The sequence below is a fragment of the Myotis myotis genome, unplaced genomic scaffold (genome assembly GCF_014108235.1).
Source record: "Myotis myotis isolate mMyoMyo1 unplaced genomic scaffold, mMyoMyo1.p scaffold_m19_p_2, whole genome shotgun sequence".
Classification (NCBI taxonomy): Eukaryota; Metazoa; Chordata; class Mammalia; order Chiroptera; family Vespertilionidae; genus Myotis; species Myotis myotis.
The window spans coordinates 4631195-4651653 of record NW_023416324.1 but is presented as its reverse complement, the minus strand read 5'-3'; the positions used below and the strand labels follow the sequence as shown (position 1 = coordinate 4651653).

The following is a 20459-nucleotide window of genomic DNA, read 5'->3' as shown; positions in this document are numbered from 1 at the left end:
CCACCCTAGTGCACCCTAGCCAGAGTGGAGGCAGCTGAGACACGCCCTGCAGGGGCGGAGCTGCCCCGCCCCGCTGAACAGCAAGGGGCGGAGCATCTGACTGCCTTGTCTATACACTCCCAGGGCCCTTCCCTGGCCCCCCTGCAGCATCTGCTCAGGTGAGACAATAATTTTAACACTGGCCTAAGAATAATATAGTCACATAGGTAATACTGCCTCAAAAATAATTAATGATGTGTTTCAAAGTAAGAAACCCAATGTGCTTTGACTGTCTTCCAGCAGGGGGGTGGCCTGGCTCTTGCCTCCCTCTCGGGTCCTCTCATCTGACACTCCCATCCCAGGCTGTTTGCCCAGAGGCTCCTGTCCATCCTGTCTGCTCACTGCACCAGTCGTCCCCCAGGTCCTGCTGTCCTTCACCTCATCTGTGCCACTGGCCTCACCTGGGCCGAGCTCAGGCACTGCTGCGTTTGCTCACCTGCCTTTACTATCAGACAACAGCAACTGGAGAGGGCGACTAGCGAGGCCTTCTTAACCCTCCCACCCCGGGGCCTGGCACAGTGCCGGGCACATAGCAGGCCTTCCATAATACGTGCCGGCTCAGTGAATTAAGAGGGAAAGTGTATAAGGCTATATGGGCTATAAGAGAAACAACTGAGAAAGAACACACTTTCTCTCTCACGATTTCTAATGAAATGTCAAAACCTTTCCCCAACCCCATTTACATCCTATTTTAAGAGGCAACTGAAGCTGGAGGTCTGTCTTTGAAAGGCCTACCGAAAAAAATTATTATTCCACAAAATTCACACCGGTCCTGCCTCTATCTCAAAGCTACCTTGCTTCTTGTCTCTCTGGAGGAAAGAGGAGAAATCAGCTTGGAACAAATCAATCAAGCAAACATTTATCAGGACTTTCCGTTCAGGGCTGTGCTAGGCACTGCACACACACACAGATTCCTGCTTCCAAGTCGAGAAGAAGAAGCCAGACCGAGGAACACAGAATGTCACATTTCCTCTGCTTTCAGCCTGGCTTTTCCTGAGCTCTCCCGACTTCCTTCTCAGTTTATTCTCACCCCATGTGACACCAAGCTTCCCTGTGGTGCTACCCCCTCCCACTTTCACAAAGCCTTCTGACTTCTTCATTCTTCTCTTTTCTGTATTCTTGTGGAATTTTCTTGTCTGTATAATTAATTTTGGCATTTAATCATGTTTTATATTATTATCCTTTTCTTGCGAGTTTATCTTCTCTCTCCCAGAGAGCCTGTAAGATCCTTAAAGATCATGTTTCAAATCCCACCATACTGTCCTGAGCACACAGTAGGTGCTTCACAAACACTGAGGAACTGACCATTCTGGTAGGTCTCCATGTTCTCTTTGCTGACACTGGCATTTACTACCACCTCAAGCTCCACCACAATCACCAAAGAGCAGAGATACCAAAAGAAGCACCGAGTAGGACATCTGTCACCAAGCAGGAGGACGGGCTAGCCCAGAGGTGACAATCCAGGACACTGGGCTCCTTGCAGCGATCTCGGATAAGCTACCGTTCCCCAAGACGTGAGCATTTGGGGCTGAGCCCAGAGAATCCCATTTTCTAGACTTGGGCTCAGGGAGAGAATGTCCTTAAAAAGTCAAGAAACGTGAAGGGAAGGGCTGCCTGAGCTCCAGATGTAAACCGGCAGGAACACACATGAATGGAGGCCATAAATCCCTCCCAGGACGCAGACAATGCCTCGGCGATAAGCATGCAGATTGCACACCTAGTTCAGAAACTCCCCTGAGTTTGCTTGTAATTAAGGGGGTTAGAAAGGTAAAAAAAATATATAAACCCAATTAATCATTTAAATATTTAAAGTCAGATTTCCCCTCACTCCAGGATTAGTGTATTTCATAACGCCGGCGCAGACAGCCCTGGTTTTTACTGGGGTTCATTTTAGAGCGTGTTTAAACTCGTCAGGTTGAGTGATGCTTCCAGCAACTAATCGCATGTCAAATAAAAGATATTTTATGTAATAAATTACTGCTACAAGTAATTCAAATGTCATTTATCAGTTTTATTATCAGTCAGGCAAAGTCTTCTTTCTCTATATTAATCAAAATCAAGCTTTTTTTTTTTTTTTTTTTTTTGGAGCAGTTTTGACACCTCTTGGCAAAAGTACAGAAGTGAAGAGGCAGAGCCAGCCCGGAGCTGGAGGCAGCGGGCAGCGGCACAAGAAGAATGACCCTCCCCGGTGACACTAAAGCGGCAGGTATTTAGAATTGCCATTCCCATTGTTTTTACACCAGCGTCAGTGCAGGAAGGAGTCTGTCTCTAAGAAGATGTATTTTATTTTTAGGGCTGGGAGACTCTTAAAAATACTCCTACCTAAATACCTAACCGGGTAATGCTTTTTCTCAGAGCGATCTGGACAGAGGATGATTTAAACGACTGAGCCGCCCCTCCCCATCCCAGGCTTTGCCTCTTTCAGAAAGACGAACAGTTTAACCCTTTGTGTCTACTCACAGGAGGCAAGCGCAGGATGTTTTAGGCCAACTCTGTGATCAGCCAGAACACTGTCCTGAGCAAGAAGTTTTCAAGTAGCCGAGAGACCTGTTTGGTATTAAGCACTAGAGGAAACAGCTGGAATAGAACAGATGTGCATCTTAGAAACTTCTGCACCCCAGCTGCCACTGCCTGTCCTCAACAAATCCCACTCAACGGCTGGGCCAGGGACACAGTAAGCAAAGTGTGGAGACTTGATCTCTGGTTAAAAGGAAACACAGAGTATGGTTAGGGACCCAAAGCAAACACAATGGGTGGGGAAGAATGCTGGCCAGGAAGGAGGAAAGAGTTCCAGGCCGACAGGCAGCTGCTACTGACTCCGGAGCCGCAGGACAAGGCTCACCACGAGGCATGTTCCTCTCGTCTCAGGCCACATGACACCAGTGGTTTGTCAGACAAGGCAACCACAGATGAGAGCATGTGAGTGTGTGTGACCTGGTCTCACCCCTTCGGCCTCATCCACAAGAAAAGCAAGCAACAGTCTACATGAGAGCGGGGTACACACAGCGAGCAGCTCTAACCACTGCCCAGCCCTGCCTCTGCACAATGATGTCGCCCCCACTGGGGCCGAGCCAGGGAGGATGGCAGAGTGAGCCAGACAGGAGCTCCAGACCATGCGGCAGGGGTTTAAATCACACCTTTTAAAATCTGATAGCTAACACCGTTTTAAATCATGTTTTGAAAAAATAAAACTTCCAAGACAGACAATTATACAAAAGGCATTTTGAAAGATGGCAAATTCAAAGCTGAGTTACATTAAAGACACAAAACTGAGCTATTTTTCATCACTTTGGAGTCAATTTTAACATTTTTAGACTTTGTACAGGTGACTGAAAGAAGGGGTTCTGGCTGTATTTGAGGTGTACATTTATTACTAGTTTAAAGAACCTCAATTCCTAAAACAGCTCTTATTTAAAAACAACAAAACGTCCTGTGGGCCATGGTCTCATGTTATAATTAAACACTACATACAAAAAGGACATTTACATCTAATCTGAAATTTTCTAACAGACTGCCACTGCATAAATATTCATGGTATAGCCAGGATAAGAGAGGGAGGGAGGGAAGGAAGGAGGGAGGGAGGAAGGGAACAAGGGAGGGAGGAGGGGGCAATCTAAATCTACTAATATGAACTTTAAAAAATAAAATTGGGAGGCAAGTTATTTTAGCAAGCAAACGAGAATGCACTCATGAATCCAAAGTTCACGTTCGTTCCTCTTAGAGCAACAATAACATGCAAAAGCACTGCGCTAAGAAAATGGAAACTGAGCCAATGCGTACTTTGATAAATTCTTACTTGTAACCATAATACTTGACACAACACATTAATAAACTCATTTATTCTGGTCCCTCGTCTCTTAAACCTTTGTCACAGACTTCAAAGTTTGTCTAGAAGGTTTGGGTGTGTCACATTCTTTGGGAAAAACACAGGAGCCGCCCTCCGGCTACGCCTCCCAGCTCCCCGGCTTGCTGAGTCTGGGAGAGGGGAGCACTGCTCTTGGCCAGAGCCCTGCGTCCAATCCAGGTGAAAGCAGGAGCTGGAGTGGCGACTTACTGTATGGCTGAGACATGAGGTGAGGGGGCTGGACGGGAACCACCTGTGTGGCTGGGCCCAAGGCCGCAGGCTCGTCGGCCGCCGTGCCCGACTGCTGGAAGGCCACATCGATCTCCTCGTCCGTCAGCCCTGGGGGAGAAGAGCACATGATTGCAGGTGAGTACCTTGCCCACTGCCCACGGCTGCTACGAAATCTGCATTGAGAAAAGACCCCGATAGCCACGGAACGCCTAGCATCCTGGGAAGTTGCCTCTCCGATTTCGGATTCTCTGGAACCTCTCTCAGTTGCAATTTAACCTTAAGCGACAGAATATTAGCCTCAACACTGCTTCCAAATGTGGCTCATTCAATTTCCTTAATTTATCCTTGAGTTTATTGCTGCTTTTGAAGTCGCTCTGTACTGCAATTCTCCATTCTTCCCCTGAAAACAGATACCATCAACTGCAAATGTGGCTCATTTTAATCTGTAATGGTGTTAAAAAAAAGAGGGGAAAAAACTAACAATAATGCATGAAAACAGACAGGGAAACAAAAAACTAATTATTGGGTGAGACGACTAATTAGTCTAGATCGTTTCCGAAGACGGGAATAATTTGCTTTATTTTATGACAAATGCAGAAATAAAAAGAAAAATCAGGACTGACTGTGATTAGTATGAATGGGATATAGAATGTAAAGAAGAAAATAAAACAAGAAAACAGATCAAAACAAGGCCAGGCCCAAACTTTGAGATGATTATTACTCTAGCCTATCACAGGCTGCCTATATCGCCTTTGGCTAGTTTTTCATTTTCCCTTTTTTTTTTTTAGTCTTCCCGACACTCTACACCATGCTGCGCACGGGATCTGAGGAAATAGCAGGGCGCCATCTGCAGTGGCTACAACACGTGGAGAGGATTTGCCCACGGAGGAACCCAGGGAGGAATAAAAGGCAAGTGGGAGACCCAGGCGGACCCCATTTCCAGGGGGCACACGGCCGGAAGCTTTTCCGAGGCAGCCTGGGGCGCTGGCTCTGCGGGAGGAGGGAGGGCACCAACCAGCCCACAGCGAGGAACAAGTGCGCACACGGGTGGGAGAAACCTCTCCCGAGGGGCAGCTCGGAAGTAACGTGCGCGTGCGATCGCTCTCGCCACGGAGAGAGGAAACGGCAGGTGGGAGGTCGCGGCTAGGCCACGCCAGGAAAGACCGCTCCGGCCGGCCGTGCTGTTCCGGGAATCCCAATATCCAGGCCGGCCGCAACACGGAGCTTTTAAACGAGAGCCTGGAGCTTTTCCACATCTGGTCAGCAGCCTCCATTAGAGGCCACAGCGCGGTCTAGCTGCCCCTGGGGGTGGGTGACGTAAGCACAGGCGGTTCTGCGGATCAGCATCTTCCGAAGCCGTGCCGCACGCTCCGTGCCAAGGGGCTACTAGATGGAGCACATTAATGCTCTACAGCGCGGCGTGAGTGGGCTGCAGCCGCCCCACAAACTTTTCTGGGGAGGATGCCTGGACTGCTCCAGCCGGCCCCGGCCCCTTCCTTCGCCTCCCTGTGCTGGGCGGCTGAGATGTGGCCCATTGAACACTGTGGCTCTCCCCCTGCTCCGCACACACAGGCCAGGCCACAGCTCTGTGAAGTCTCTCGCAGATTGAAGGGCAGATGGAAAGGCTGCCAGGGGGCAAGGAGGGTCGTCTACGGGCACTGAGGTCCTTCACAACGCAGAGGCTAGATCCTCCTCCCCAACCCCCAGCTGACTGCAAAGGGGCCGCTTGATCGTCATCTCACCTCCCCAGCACAGGCAGGAGAGACAGACAAGCCGAGGAAAAACTGAGAACACGTCCCCTGCCAGACAGGAAGGGAACCCCCGTCAGGGTGCTAGCAGAGAAGATGCTGCTTTAACCAGGCCGCACGGCCACCGGGGAAGAAAGCGGCCAGCACAGGCTGCCGGCCACTGGTGCGCCACGGACTCTACAAACCTGGTGGTGCGCGTGCCTTGTCAGCCGCTGGCTGCAAATAAGGATAATTTTCCCAAAAGGAGCATTCAGTTGCATTCTCATTTTCCCTTTTGGCTCTTTCAAATATAAACAAGTACGATAATGTCTAACGCTGGGGAAATATACAGTGAGTTGCAGGCTGGGCTGAGGCCCTGAGAGCCGGAGCTGGTTAAAGGGACAGGACTCCCTGCCCGTTGTTCTGCCCTCTGGCTCTGAGCTGTGCCGAAGCCTATTTTCCTAATAAAACATGTTCCTTGCATTATTGCAGCCGAGCCCAGGAGTGAGGCCGCGGTTAAAAGGGCATCAGCACATCCTCCAAGCTCTTGTTTTTCAGAGACCTTATCATTTGATGCCCTAAATTTACATTGGCTGGAAGTCTGATATCCCTAGTCCTCCGAGAGTCAGGATTTTGATTTAGTTACATAAAGTGAATCATTTTTCTTTTTTTAAAAAAATAAGCATTTTAATGATCTCACTGAACAATATAATTTCAGAGCTGAACCATTATCCCAGTCATTGCCTTCATTTAACAGATTAAAAAAACGGAGGCCCAAGGAAGGTGAAAAATATGCCTCAAAGCATACGAGTTAAGGGCATGGAACTGCCGGGTGACAAGTGGGGCTTTCCACCTCCAGCCCAGGGGCTCCCCACTACAGCGCAGTCACATCACAATTGCACAATTAAGTCTCAAGTCTTCAATCTTAGGGAGGAGGTTTAGACAAGGACTAAACCTCTTTCCCCAGAACCCATGTGACACCCCATCCACAGGGAGGAGCCCATGGATGCTGTTTCACAGCTTATCACCTGGGTCCTCCCTGCAATGACACCTGGGCAACTTTTTGAACACCCCCGGAGTGACAAGGGTAGATGACCTAATCTCATCCTAGTATTCTAACCCCGAATAAACCCGAAGCCTCCCGCAGGCTGCGGCCCACCCTTCACAGTGCCTCTTCCTCTGGTGTGTCCCAGTTTAGGGAGGGTGACCAGGGTCAGGGCTCGACAGGTGGACCTCTCGGGTGAATTGGCTGGGACTTTTGGAGCCTGAGTGGAGGGGCGGAGGGGTCATCTCTCTGAACACACCGTTGTCTCCCCAGTCCTGGGCTCCTGGTGCTGAATGCCCTTACCCTTAGGGATGAGGTGCTGCCACAGAACCCACACGGCACATCCAGGCGCCACCCACTCCCACTGAGAAACACCGGAGAGCTCAGAGTGAGACCTTGCAGAATCCAAAAGGTTAAAAGGAATAATAAAGGAAACTGCCAATTGTAAGTGAATTATATTTGGCTCTGAAAGCTGAGGCCCTGGCTACATTATAAAAGGCATCTCTTTGCGTTGTTTACCATCACCCTGACTAATGCAGACCTTTTTTTTTGTTTTAAATAATCTCATGCAAATTAGACACACACACTTCCTTCCAGTTGATTGCTATCTGCAAGAAATAATCTAACAACCCAGGGACCGAGCAGGGCTGAGCTGAGCAGAGATGGAGCTAAGGGTGTCAGTCTGTGGCAGGCAAACCTCTTCCCCTCCCGTCTGCACCAAGTCTTCCTTTAGCTGCTACCTTTGGGAGAATTAGCCATTTTACTAAAACCTAAAATTTTTCAGTTGGGGTGTCAACTGCGTTACCTGATATCACTAGCCCTGTGCGTGTAGCGGCTCCTTCAGTAACCTCACCTCTGCCGCCTGCTGCCTCCAAGAGCCAGCAGCCCTCCCCCATCTGTGACACTGACAATGAAAATCTATCTGACAGGGATCCCATCCACTCACTGGCTTCAGGCAGAGGAGGAAGGGACGGGGGGACTTGTCCCAGGTAGGCAGGAGGAGCAGGGTGTCTGGCTCGGAGAGGCTGTCATTTTGCCTGTAAGGCCACAGCTGTCTGACCTGCAAAGCCACACTCTCGGTTCAGACCCCACTGCGCACGTGAAGTCCCAGCCCTGACCCCCCGGTTCTCTGGAAATTACTTCCAGAACCAGCTCCCTTTATGGGGAGCCTCCCTTTATGCAGAAGCCGGCCAAGGACTTCTTTTCCAGCACTTTCTTCAGGGTGGGATCCCTTTAAAAGAACAGGCAAGTGAGCTACCTTCTATGGACCACTGAAGTGAGTGGCCTCGGGGCTGCCACACCTGCTTATTTTTATCCCTTAAAAGATAAACAAATGTGCTTTCTTTTTCTAAACGTTTTGTTAAAATGCAAACAAACCCAAACCAATCGGTGGACTCTGAGCTGCAGGAGGCAGGGTCCTTTCCCAGGACTCAGACAAACGGGCCTGGAGGAGGGCTGGCTTTTTTCTGTGGGACAGACTGTGCGTGGGTTTCTCCGCGGCCGCGGCACTGCCACGGGGCCTGGCCCTGAACAGATGAAGCAGAAAGACAGCAGACAGCAGCATTCTCTGCATCTCTCAGGTCAGACAACAAGCAGGACAGCAGGGTCAGGGAGAGCCGGGACATAAGCAAGATAATGAACGCCTGACAGCACCTTCCAGGCCAGCCCCAGGTTTATTAGGGAACGGGGCCAGAGGGCCAGTGGCAAAGGGGCAGTTCCGGGCTGGCCACTCTGGCCAGCGTCCTCCCCATCACAGTCCCTCTGTTCACAGGACTCAGGTGATTCACGGAGACCGAGCAGGGGTGACCTCTCTCAGAACAACTAGTTATCTACCCGTGCACACTCTGGACAGAGATGAGGCAGAGAAGACAGCTGGCTAAAAAGACTCCCCACATTAAAAGAAAAATCAACTCTCTCAGAAAAGGTTAGGGGAGGGGAAAGGGAAAAAGTATTTTTATTTTATTTTATTAACATTTTGTTGGAACAGAGGAGCACAATAAGGACTCTCAGAGCCTCTAAAAGTCGTTGGATGACCTGTAGACCCCTATTTCCCAGTGCCTTGTATAAAATTGAATTTTTTAAACATAAATTACACGTAATGACGACACTGTAAAAACTAACAGTAATGGAAAGCTGTGCTGTATTTCATTAGCCTGTATTATTCCGTGCCACCTGATCCAGCCGGGCCTTGTTTATGAGTTAGTGTGTTAGCAGATGCCGATGGAAGCATTTGCTTCGACCTTGCTCTTCTCATTGGGGCATGAAATTACGACGGCAGCACCTTGATATTACAGCCATAAATACAGTAAACTGCAAATTTAAGCCAACGGCTCCTATTGTCTCTGAACATAAAGCTGATCGGTATTTATTTAAAAGGAGAACAAAAAAAATATTATATATCACCTTGTTTATGGGGCCTCCCCCACCCACTTCCTAATCCCCTCCCCCAGCCCCCCAACCTGTCTAATTCACTTGGTTAAAATATTAAGCAAATGAGCCAAACGCTTTTTCTGCTGATTAACTATCCCCAAGTAGCAAAACAGTTTTTGAGCAAACTAGTTCCAAACATCATTAGCCTGAATGAGAGAGTTCTTCTAAAAACTGCTCTGAGGAGGAGGCCGGTTCCCGCATCCTGACGTTGGCATGTACATTCAGGAACAAGAGGCGAGACTGTCCCCTCTCCCCAACGAGGAGTTCCAACAGCAGGAAAAGTTGCCGAGGATGCCGAAAGCGAGTGTCCTCTCAGTACCCTTCTGAAGATCGTTCGGAAAAAATGCTATTTCAAAAAGAAGCAAAACACTGCCTCCTGCCACCTAAGGGAAGAAAGAAAAATATCTAACCCAGGATATAATTCTCATCGCAGCACGGGGAGCAGGGGCCTCTCATTAAAACTTGCACCAATCCCCTCCTTATCCCAGTGAACCATAAAGACAATATATCCTTTAAATACATTGAACGTGCAAGAAAAATAAACACAAAGACAAAAGGACACTGGCTATCACCCAGCCACGTCTCCGAGTATAAATCACTGAGTAAAAAGCCAGTGCAAAGCGCACCGCACCGCCAGCCTGAGGACTGGGAGCCACGGCCCTGCTCCGCTCTGAGCCTAAAGGGAAGGCGGGTCTGCTCTCCTGACTCAGTGGGATGAGCTCTGACTCTCAGAGGCAGAAGCAAGATGCGAAACTCAGCCACGTCCAAGTCAGGAGGTTTCGTGGAGTTACTGTGCAGACAGCAGACACCAGCAGGCAGCTCCGCAGCAACGGCCAGTGCAGCAGACAGAGGGACCGGGTTAGCAGTGAACTAAGTGCAAGTTTGGGGGAGCAGTTTGATTCCAAACCCGACTGCCAGGGTCAGAGGATCCAGGGCCCAGTGGTATCAATGAGGTGGCCAACTCAACCAAGATCAAAACTTGTTGGACATTTACTTCTGATGTGTTATGCCACGCGGTGGACGTACTCCCTGGGAGCCCTAAATTATTTCAGCCACACCATCACTGAGCTTAGCTCCTTCCGCATAAGGAGGAAATTTCCCTGTACAATTTATGGAGCTCCCCTGGGGAGTAGTATAACTGGTGAACAAGACAGAAGTGAGCTGCCCTCTGTGTAGCACAAATTGAGATCTCTCACAGGAAAGCCTGGGAGGGCTTCCAATCAGCATCGTGATGTCTATTTTTAGGTCTATAGTCTAGGGTGTTTTTCTTTTAATCCCTCTCTGCTAAATTAAAGACAAAAATAAAGAGGAGTGACTGCGGTATTTGATCATCAATTCCAAAGGATTAATAGCATGACAAATACTGCTGCCACTGTCACAGCCGGCAGTGTGGGTCCTGCAGGTGCCTGGCAACAGGCTGGGACGTTGCCTGCCCACCCTGCACTGGCCAGGCCTCTTTAAAGACCACGGGGTACGATAACCAGGGATCACTGCTACCTGAAGGCCAAAGGCCAGGTGACCTAAGGTGTGCTGTGCGTATGCAGAAAGCCAAATTAGCCAACACCGTTCACTGTACTTGAATCTTCCTCCCGTGTTAGAAGAGGCAGTGAAGTTTTTTTTTAAAAAAAATCACCTTTGACAACCAAAGAAATTCAGACCCGGAAGAAATGTCGGAGCTCATCTGATCCATCTCCTGTTCCCTTTCTTTTCGTTTCCTTCTGTTTCACAGATCAAAGAGCCGGGCAGCAACTTACCCACAGTCCACGGGGGCCCCAGAGGCAGGACCCGATTCCAGCACAGTGCTCTTTTGACTGTGTGTGTGGTGGGGGGGGGGGGGGGTGCGCAGCAGCCTGCCATGCCTGCTCCCCTTTGCTCTCTTACAGCCAACACATGTTAAATAAGCAAAGTCCTAGAATCAGCCACTTCCAAAAACAGAAAAACAAAAAGAATATACAGAGCATGGGGAAACCAGGTGAAGGGTACATGGGACCGCTGTATAAGCATACACACATACAAACACATCTATTTTCGTTGTGTGTTTTACGCATAAAATGTAGATAAGAAACGGGTAGCACTGGGCTGGGTGAAGAGGGGACTGGTAGCTGGGGACAGACTGAGGCAGACTTTTCCTGCATATTCTTACGCACCGTGTTTCGTGGGAATATACTTCTGATGCAAAAGGATACATTAAATTTACTTTTAAGAACAAATATTTGGAGGGGGGAAAATCCTTAATCCTAAACAAAATCACTTAGAATGGTTCCCCTTTCTGGAAGAGAAAAACCAAGACAGAAGAGGAGGTGTGCCCAGTGTGGGACTAGAAGGGCATACACAGTTGCTAGCCTCCTGCTTAACCCATTGTGGCTGTAACCACAGCAGCCAAGTACAAGGTGGCTTTTTGAAAATGTGTTTGACAAGGCAGGCATCTGCTCTATTTTGACACATCCTGGAAGAAGTGTTTCTTCCAGCTCTAAATATTTGCTTCACCAGTGGCAATGTTTCCATCACCGCAGCAAAACAAACATTTGCTTTGGGATGGGAGGGACAGCCATACGCTGTTTCAGATGTCACTCGAAACGGCGTGATTCAGGAGACAATCTGCTGTGGGGCACAAACCGAGGGGGGTTTCTGCTCCTCGAGGAAAACCCTGTCACTAGAGTCCAGGGCACGAGACACGGTCTCTGGTCACTCAGCGGAGCGCCGTGAATGTGCCAGGCTCGACTCCGGTTCTGTTTTCCATCCTGAATCTTAAGTATGCGATCAGAAGGTTTATTATTTGGTATCTGACTTACTCCCTAGCGTCTTTAATTGCCATGGTTAAAGTCCTCATATTGACTTGATATTAACACTTTAAACATACTATGTGCTGGTGGGTCAATAACTAAATTATTTTGTCACCACCTGTTTGTGTAGCTCACGTGAATCTGGTACTGGTTGCTACGGTCAGCCTTGTTAATGGAGAGACACACAGTTAGCACTTATTCAAATCCACAGATATCTGAGCGCTTACTTTCCAGGCCGTGGGAGAGTCAAGACCCAGCTTCCCTACCATTAAGCGGCAGCTTTCCTAAAACCCCTTACCCCAATTCCTTAAGCTGGGTCTATTTTCTACTATCATACATACAGTCTTATGTAATACATAGATATATGACCTGTAATATAAATAGGACATTATTGATAAGAAAACACACATACAAAAAACAGGGAAAATAAAGAAAAGCAGAGAGAAAATAAAGAATTCATATTTTCACTCTCTACCCAGAAATAACAGCCAAAAATGATTAAATCCAGTGTCAAAGAATGTTTTAGGAGCTTTTTACATTTTTAATTCTTTGGATCCCAACACTAACCCTGTACAGGCCGCTGCGGTGCACAACTCCAGGCTCCGTGCCACTGTGTCTATGGCACCTTGTGGGGCTGTGCAGTGCCTGCCTAGCCCACGTGGCCAAAGGTGGCAGTGGCGTTCTACCCACTTCACAGATGAGGAAGTTGAGGCACACAAATAGTCAGCAGCCTACCTGAGGTGCCAGTGTCGTGGTGGAGAGCAGGGCACAAACCCAGTGAGGGGGCTCGGAGCCCGGCCCTTCCCACAATGCCACACAGCGTGAGGGGAAGCATTCCAGGCCTTTGTTCAGCTTGGCAGAGGCCTCGGCATTTAGACGTGTTGGTAAGGTTACTAAGACTGAACTTTTTCAAATTAAATGTGACTTTTTAAAAAAATCCTCACCTAAGAATATGTTTCCATTGAATTTTAGAGAGAGTGGAAAGGAGGGTGGAGGGGGAGAAAGAGAGAAACACTGATATGAGACACATCGATTGGTTGCATACCACATGCACCCTGACCCAGCCCGGGGAACAAGCCTGCAACCAACGTACCTGCCATTGACCGGGAATTGAACCTGCACCCCTTTGTTCTGCGGCCCAATGCTCTAACCACTGAGCACCGGCTAGGGCTAAAAACCACTTTTTGCATGAGAACACTCAAAGCTGGCAAGGGCGCTGTGGGAGGGCAAAATGAGCAACGTCGGGAAGACAATTCAGCACTCAATCTCAGGAACATTTAAAAATGTTCATGTCCTGTGACTCAACAATTTTACTTCTAAGAAATAATAGTGTGGGATAACGTACAAAGATGGATCATCTCTATATTTTTAACAATAGTAAAAAATTTAAATAACGTAAATGTCTAAAGAGGAATGATTCGGTAAGTTATCACATATTACAATAATGTAATAATAGTCAAATGCTCACATTCATATGAATAATTTCTGACGACATGGGAAAATGCTTTTGACACATTAAGACATAAAAAGCAGATGTTATATATCCATAGCGTGATCTCAATTACATTTTTAAAAAGAACAAAAGGAAGCAATAAGATTGCATCATTTTAAACTTAATCTGAATTCAACTTAGAACGTCCAGAAGAAAGAGAAGGACACAGTGGGGAGGGCCCACCACTTCATTCAAGGAGTGTGATGTCTTCGAATGAGCCGCGGGGGGAAGCCTGAACTTACTGCCTGCTTATCAACTCATTCATTCCCACATACCCTTGTAGTCTGAGCACCTGTCCCAGGACGTTTTCCCATACATCTTCACATGCATATGCAAAGCCAACCACGTTAAACCAAAGACTGTTTCAATGTGAAGAAAAATGTGGCTGTACTAGACTTATTGCAAGGCAAAACACTGGTCTCCCCCATAATATCTTTCTAAGAGGTATTTTAAAATTATTATTATTATTATTGATTTTTATTGATTTTTGAGAGATAGACAGGAGAGGGAGAGAAAAAGAGAATCATCAATGTGAGAGCAGAACATCAATCGGCTGCCTCCTGCACGTCCCCTACTGGGGATCGAGCCCGCAGCTGGGCATGTGCTCTGACCGGGAATCCAACCAGCAACCTTTTGGTGCATGTGATGATGCCCAACCAACTGAGACACACCAGTCAGGGCTCAGAAATTATTTTAAAAATTAGTATTTAGGAGATATATTCCCATAGTACATGCTATCTTATAAAGATATAAAAGGGTCTATAGTGAAACATTCAACTCCTTCCCACTCTTGCCACCTGGCCACCAGTTATACCTTCCATAGGCAGCCAAGGCCACTAGTTTCTTATATACCTTCTAGAGAAAGTCTGTGAGTATGAAAGTGCTGTTATATACTCATATAATATGTGCTTTCTATAATATATACATGGGTATGTGTATGTGTTTTTTATACAAATAATAGCATAGTATGAACAATATTCTACACCTTGCTTTTTTAAATTAATACATATTAGCATTCCAAAATATTAGTATCTATAGAGTTCTCCCGTTCTGTTTAATAGCTGTATGGGTCCCATTAAATGGAGGTACTAGAACTTACTACTGCCCCCTACTGAACATTTACTGCGACAAATAATCAAGTACAACTTCTGTCTGCCATCTGCACAGCTGCCAGGCTGGCCTGCAGGAAGGCTCCGGTCCAGGCAGCTTTCAGCTCCGTAAGTACTGACACTGCCCTCCTCAGAGGTTGTTTCCACTTCCATTCCCAGCAGTGTGCTCTTTCCCACAACCTTGACTGCACGATGCTATTGAGCTTTTCCTCTTTATTGTTCTAAAAGGTAAAAAAAAAAAAAATGGCCTCGTTGTAGTTTTAAGTAAACTTTTGTTGGTGTTCAATATACAGAGAAGCACACACATCTTAAGTATGCTCCTCAGTGAATTCTCGCACAGTGAAAACATGGCGTAAGTGCCACCGGGATGAAAATGTGGAGACAGCCTCCGGGAGCCTCCCTCACGTCCACCCTAGTGCCCACGGATCGCGAACGGCACAGAGCAGCCTGCTTACTTTCCATCTTATATGAATGGGGTGGCACAGAACGCATTCTTGTAGCAAGGGCCCCGTGGCTCAGCATTATGCTCGTGCGGCTCGGCCACGCTGGTGCTGCAGCCATGGCTCATTCACTCTCCTGCTCTACGCTGTTCTTACAGTTTATCTGTTTCCAGTTTGGGACCATCTATGAATAGTGCTGTTGCTATCAACATTCTTACAGAGCTATTTGAGGGAGCTGCTGGATCATCTGAAGTATGTGTGTTATCAGCTTTAACAGGTACTGTTGACAGTTTCCTGAGTGTTACACCAACTTACGCTCACACCAGTGAGAACGAGAGTCCCAGCTGTTTCACATGCAACACCAAAGCCCTCGGTTTTTCAGATTCAGCCGTGCTGATGGGTATCAAGTGACAGCTCATTCTGATTTTAATGGGCATTTCTCTGATGACTAATGGGGCTGGGCACTTACTGCCTTTACTGGGTACAGCGTCATAGGTATGTATGTGCACATATAATAATCTTTAAAATGTAAGACATCTTTTCAATTACAGTTGACACACAGTATTATATTAGTTTTAGGTATACAAGATACTGACCATCTTATGAAGTGATCACCCTATATGGTATCATATCCATATAAAAATGGGCTAAGTTTGCTAACTCTGTTGTTAGAATATTTTGTCTGTACCACCAATTATCAAGAAAGGTATTTTAAAACTTTCCATTATGATGGCTTCATCCAGTTCTCGTTTCAGTTCTGTCCAAATCCGGTTTGAGTATATTGAAGGTCTGCTTACTGAGAAATGGTAAGCCTTCCTCCTCATGACCGCTCTGACGTTCATTTCTCAGTCTATCTCGTGTGATGCTAGGACCAGGTTTCCTCTGGTTAATGCTTCTGGTATCTTTTTCCATCACTTTGCTTTTAATCCTGTGTCTTTTCATTAAAGGTGTGTTTGATGTAAGCAGCACTGAATTGGGTTTAGTTTTGTTTTTTATCTCGTCTTGACAAACTTTGCTTTTAATGGAATAGTCTATTTACATTTATTTTAAATACTGAAATTCGGGGGTTGATAGCTTTCATCTTACAATTTGTTTTCCTTTTGATCTCTTTAACACTAGAAAGACTGAAATTTAGTGTATACCTATATTGCCCAAAAGCAGTCAAAATGACTGCATCGTGAAAGAATATCGGAGCACTCTTCACTTATGTTCCTTAGCTTTTCCAATAACTCACTTCTGTTCGACATTTCTTTCATGAATTTAGGGCGCAAAAGAAATACAATAAACAGCTTATTAGAACAAGTATCACTGCATAAAGATTCGAATAACAAGTACTAGTTTAGCTTATTGAGCAACTGCAACTTATCAAGTATCGACAATTTATCATGTACTTGTATGTTATCATGTGACGGTAATCGAAAAAAAAATGAAAACTGTTATTTCAATACAGAGCCGACCTGGTCATATAAGAAATTTACTCAATTCAATAATAAGAGTCATAATTTCCCCAAGCAGTCAAAATGACTGCTTTTGGGCAATATAGGTATAACACATATATATATATACCGGAAATGAAGGAGGGGGAGGTAACTACAATTATTAATAAACGCATCATATGTTGTAAAAAAAGTCACAAAATTCTAAGACATTGTGTCCTTATATACATAATTGTTTTTCTAACTGAAATTAAAAAACAGTCAAAATGACTTCCTTGGGCAATCTAGTGTTAATGACCTCTTTTCTCTTTTCTCGCCAACTTTTTTACTCAGGTTTTTCCTTGTAGTCAAGGTGGTTTCTGATGGACTTCTCACGGTAAAGTTACTAACTTCCCTTCTGTAGTTATGAGAGAGCGTGGAGGAGACTCCCACCTCTCGTTCTGGCACCGTCGGTGGGTCCTGCCTGCAGGGATCACTACTGTGGTGGTTGCCTAGTGGAGGCTCTTCAGTTTTCAAGCGTGAAGTCCTGAGACTAATATGTTTGAGAACCAGTATCCTGGATGTCACAATCCATCCTTGACTGCCCACAATTCTAGCACTGAGAACACTTTCACTCCATCCCTCCGCCTGTGTTCTTGTCGCACATTTCAACGTGCACGCATTTTAAACCCACCGCCAAGACGTTATCACATGGACACGCATTCATCCTACTTGCCCTCCCGGGGCTCTTCCCCCTGCTGCATTTCTGTGTTCACGCAGGGCCGCTCTCCTTCTGCCTGAGAACTCCGTGTTTCTTCCGGTGAGGTGTCCGGGCAAGGGATTCTCAGTGTTGTTTATCTGGAAATGCTGGTATTTTCCTTTGCTTTTAACAAGTGCTGTATTGTGAAATAATTTCAGACTTAGTAGCACAAAGAATTCTCATATATCTCACCCAGATTTGTCAGAGGTTAAATTCATTACCCTTTATCATTCTCTATCAATCGATATAATTACTTTCCCTGAACTGTTTGAGACTAAGTTACAGACGTGATACCCATTTCTTCCAAAATATCTCTGTGTTCATCTGCTGATGTGGGGAGGGGGGAATTCATGCTCGCACATTACCACAGTACAACAATCAAAATCAAGAAGTTAACATTGTCAAATGTCTGTCTGTGGCTCGGACCTCTCCTCTGACCTCAGTTCGAATGAAGCCATCTGCCCACCTTCTACCTGCACCTGGGCGTCTAATAGCAATCTCACATTTAGCATGTCCAACACTGAGCTCACCTCCCCCACGGAGCCGCGCCACTCCTAGTTAACACATTGTATGCGGGAAACGTGTTTACACGTTTTACGTATTTATACGTTCTACCAGTGTAGTAGAGCGCGGGACACGTATTAATGTTTTTTATAGACTAGCGGTAGAATGCGGGTAACGTATAAATACGTAAACTAAAGTTATCGTAATTTTACTGAACGTTGCCATTTGCACAAAAAATTAGCAAAAATGGCCCGCGCCACCTGTTAGCACACGATAAAAACTACCCGCAAACAATGTGTTAACAAGTCCGTCCTTCTAGGCACAAGGCCAACACCTTAGAGACATCTTAATTTCTGCTGCTCTTTCAGACTCCAGATCCAACAAATCGGGATATGCTGTGGGATTTACTTTCAGACAATATTCAGGGATCTGACTGAGGGCTTCCACCACTTGACCCATCTCCCAGCGCCCACTCTTGCTCTCTGACTGACTGTTCTTAATGCAGCAGCCATGGTGATCCTACTAAAGCTTAAGGCCGATTATATCACTCCTCTGCTCAAAACCCTCAGACGGTTCCCATTTTACTAGCAGTGAATCCGAAGTCCTCACACGGATCAATACTGCTCTGCACGCTGCTCCCTGTCAGCGCCGTGACACGCGCCCCACCCCCCCGCCCCCAAAACACTGCCATCCACCTTCCTGCACACTGGCCTCCTCTCTGTTCCTAGAATTTGCCAGACAGGATCCCTCTTCAGGCTTTTGCAGGGCAGTTCCCTTTTCCTGGAACTCAGTCCCCAGAAATCTGCATGGTTTGCTTCCTCATTTTCTTCAAGTTTTTGCTCAAATGTCACCTTCGTGGGGTCTTTCCAGACCATTCCATTTAAAATTATAACCTTCCACGAACTCTTAATTGTTCATACTCTGTTTCCATTATGCTTACACTAGAGGCCCAGTGCATGAAATTCATGCACGGAAGGGTCCCTAGGCCTGGCCAGTGATTAGGGCCGATCAGGGCCTTCTGGCTGCTGGCCGGGGCCTCCCTTCACTCTGCACGCTCCCTGGTGGTCAGCGCACGTCATAGCGAGCAATCGAACTCCCGAGGGGACAATTTGCATATTTAGCTTTTATATATTTAGAAGATTGTGCTCCACTTACTCTGTCTCCCTTCCTCCCACCATCAGAACGCAAGCTCCATGAAGGCAGGGATGTGGGGCTCTTTTAGTCACGGCTCTCTTCCCAGTATATGGGGCAGTGCTTAGCTCTACTGGCAGGTGGCAGGTGGTCAACAAAACTGTGCAGAAAAAATAAATGGAATCCCAACATGCAAAACATAAGAGTTAGGTTGCTGGGGTTTGGGGCGCCAGCTGGAGCATGGAGGAAACCCAGAGTCCCACCTTCTTGTCCCCTCTCTGAAATATTTCGTTAGAACCTCCAAGGAGCCCTGTTACCATGCACTCACCCTGCACTAAGACAAACCAGTCTGCCCCTCAGCCCTGATGCACCTGCATTCTCCAGTCTCTCCCTGATGCTCCATCCACCACAGCAGGCTTCTCCCAGGCCCACCCAGCCCCTGTCAGTGCTTCTGGGTCATCTCTGCCACCACCAGAACCTTCTCTGTTCACCCAGCCGGAAGCACATTCCTATAGCAATGACTAGCTATACAACGCTCCGCCGGTTGTCAAACATAGATTGCTTTGTAGCCTACCTTTTGTCTTCTATGGTTTTCTAAGGATTCTAATATTGTTGAACATTACTGTCTGATTTATTCACTGCTGTATCCCCAAAGCCTAAAACACTGACCAACTTGTAGCGGGCATTCACTGAATATTTGTTCAGACATTTAACGCTATTTTTGAAGTTCCATCCATCCCATGAAATAAAGCAGGAAATAAAATTAAAATGTCTAAGAGCTGGAAAGAAGGTCACAAAATGATCTCTTGCAAACAATATGATTATATAGGGGTGGACCAAAGTAGGTTTACAATTGTTCGTATGGAAAATAATACAATAATTAATAAATAACACAAGAATAAACTCAGTGTTTTGTGTACTCACAACTATAAACCTACTTTTGCCTAACTCTGTATTTTAAAAAAATCAACATAATCATAAGAAAGTTTAATGAGGTGGCTAGATATATAATATCTATTTTTTAAAATTTAGTAGCACTTTTATGCACTAGCAATAAGTAATTAAAAAATTAACAAGAAATTCTTTTCAGAGTAGCCATAAGAAATATAAAATCATTATGTCTGACCTCAGACAGAGAAAGACAAATACCATATGATTTCACTTCTGTGTGGAATCTAAAGAAAATAAACAAACAAAACAGAAACAGACTCAGAGATACACAGTGAAATTTCAGTGACAGATTTTAAGACTTCCACATGATTCTTTTTTATAACTTCCCCTAGGGGCCCAGTGCACAAATTCGTGCACCTTAAAAGGAACTGTGGGCCGCAAGGCTGCAGTAGGCACAGGGGCGGGTCTCAGCCCATCTTCCGTGCCCCCACCCGGCCCCTCCCACCACAACCCAGTCCTCTGTCTGCAGGCAGCCCCGCACCCGCCGCTGCCGCTCCCAGACGCTGACGGCGCCGGCTCCGCTTATACCCGCTGGCGGTGCAGAGCAATTGGGGCCAG

The 20459-nt window shown here is 46.6% G+C and overlaps 1 protein-coding gene across 4 annotated transcripts in view; it reads right to left on the bottom strand.

The window, feature by feature from the left end:
• PEX14 (peroxisomal biogenesis factor 14) overlaps window positions 1-20459 on the bottom strand; it is a 133827-nt gene that overhangs the window by 21385 nt on the left and 91983 nt on the right. For 3 of the 4 annotated variants that reach the window (XM_036347322.1, XM_036347323.1, XM_036347324.1), the window contains one exon: window positions 4094-4222. The exons of the other annotated variant lie outside the window; for it this stretch is intronic. In XM_036347322.1, coding sequence (XP_036203215.1) covers window positions 4094-4222 — 129 coding nt within the window. The remainder of the gene's footprint in view (window positions 1-4093; window positions 4223-20459) is intronic. 4 annotated transcript variants of the gene reach the window in all.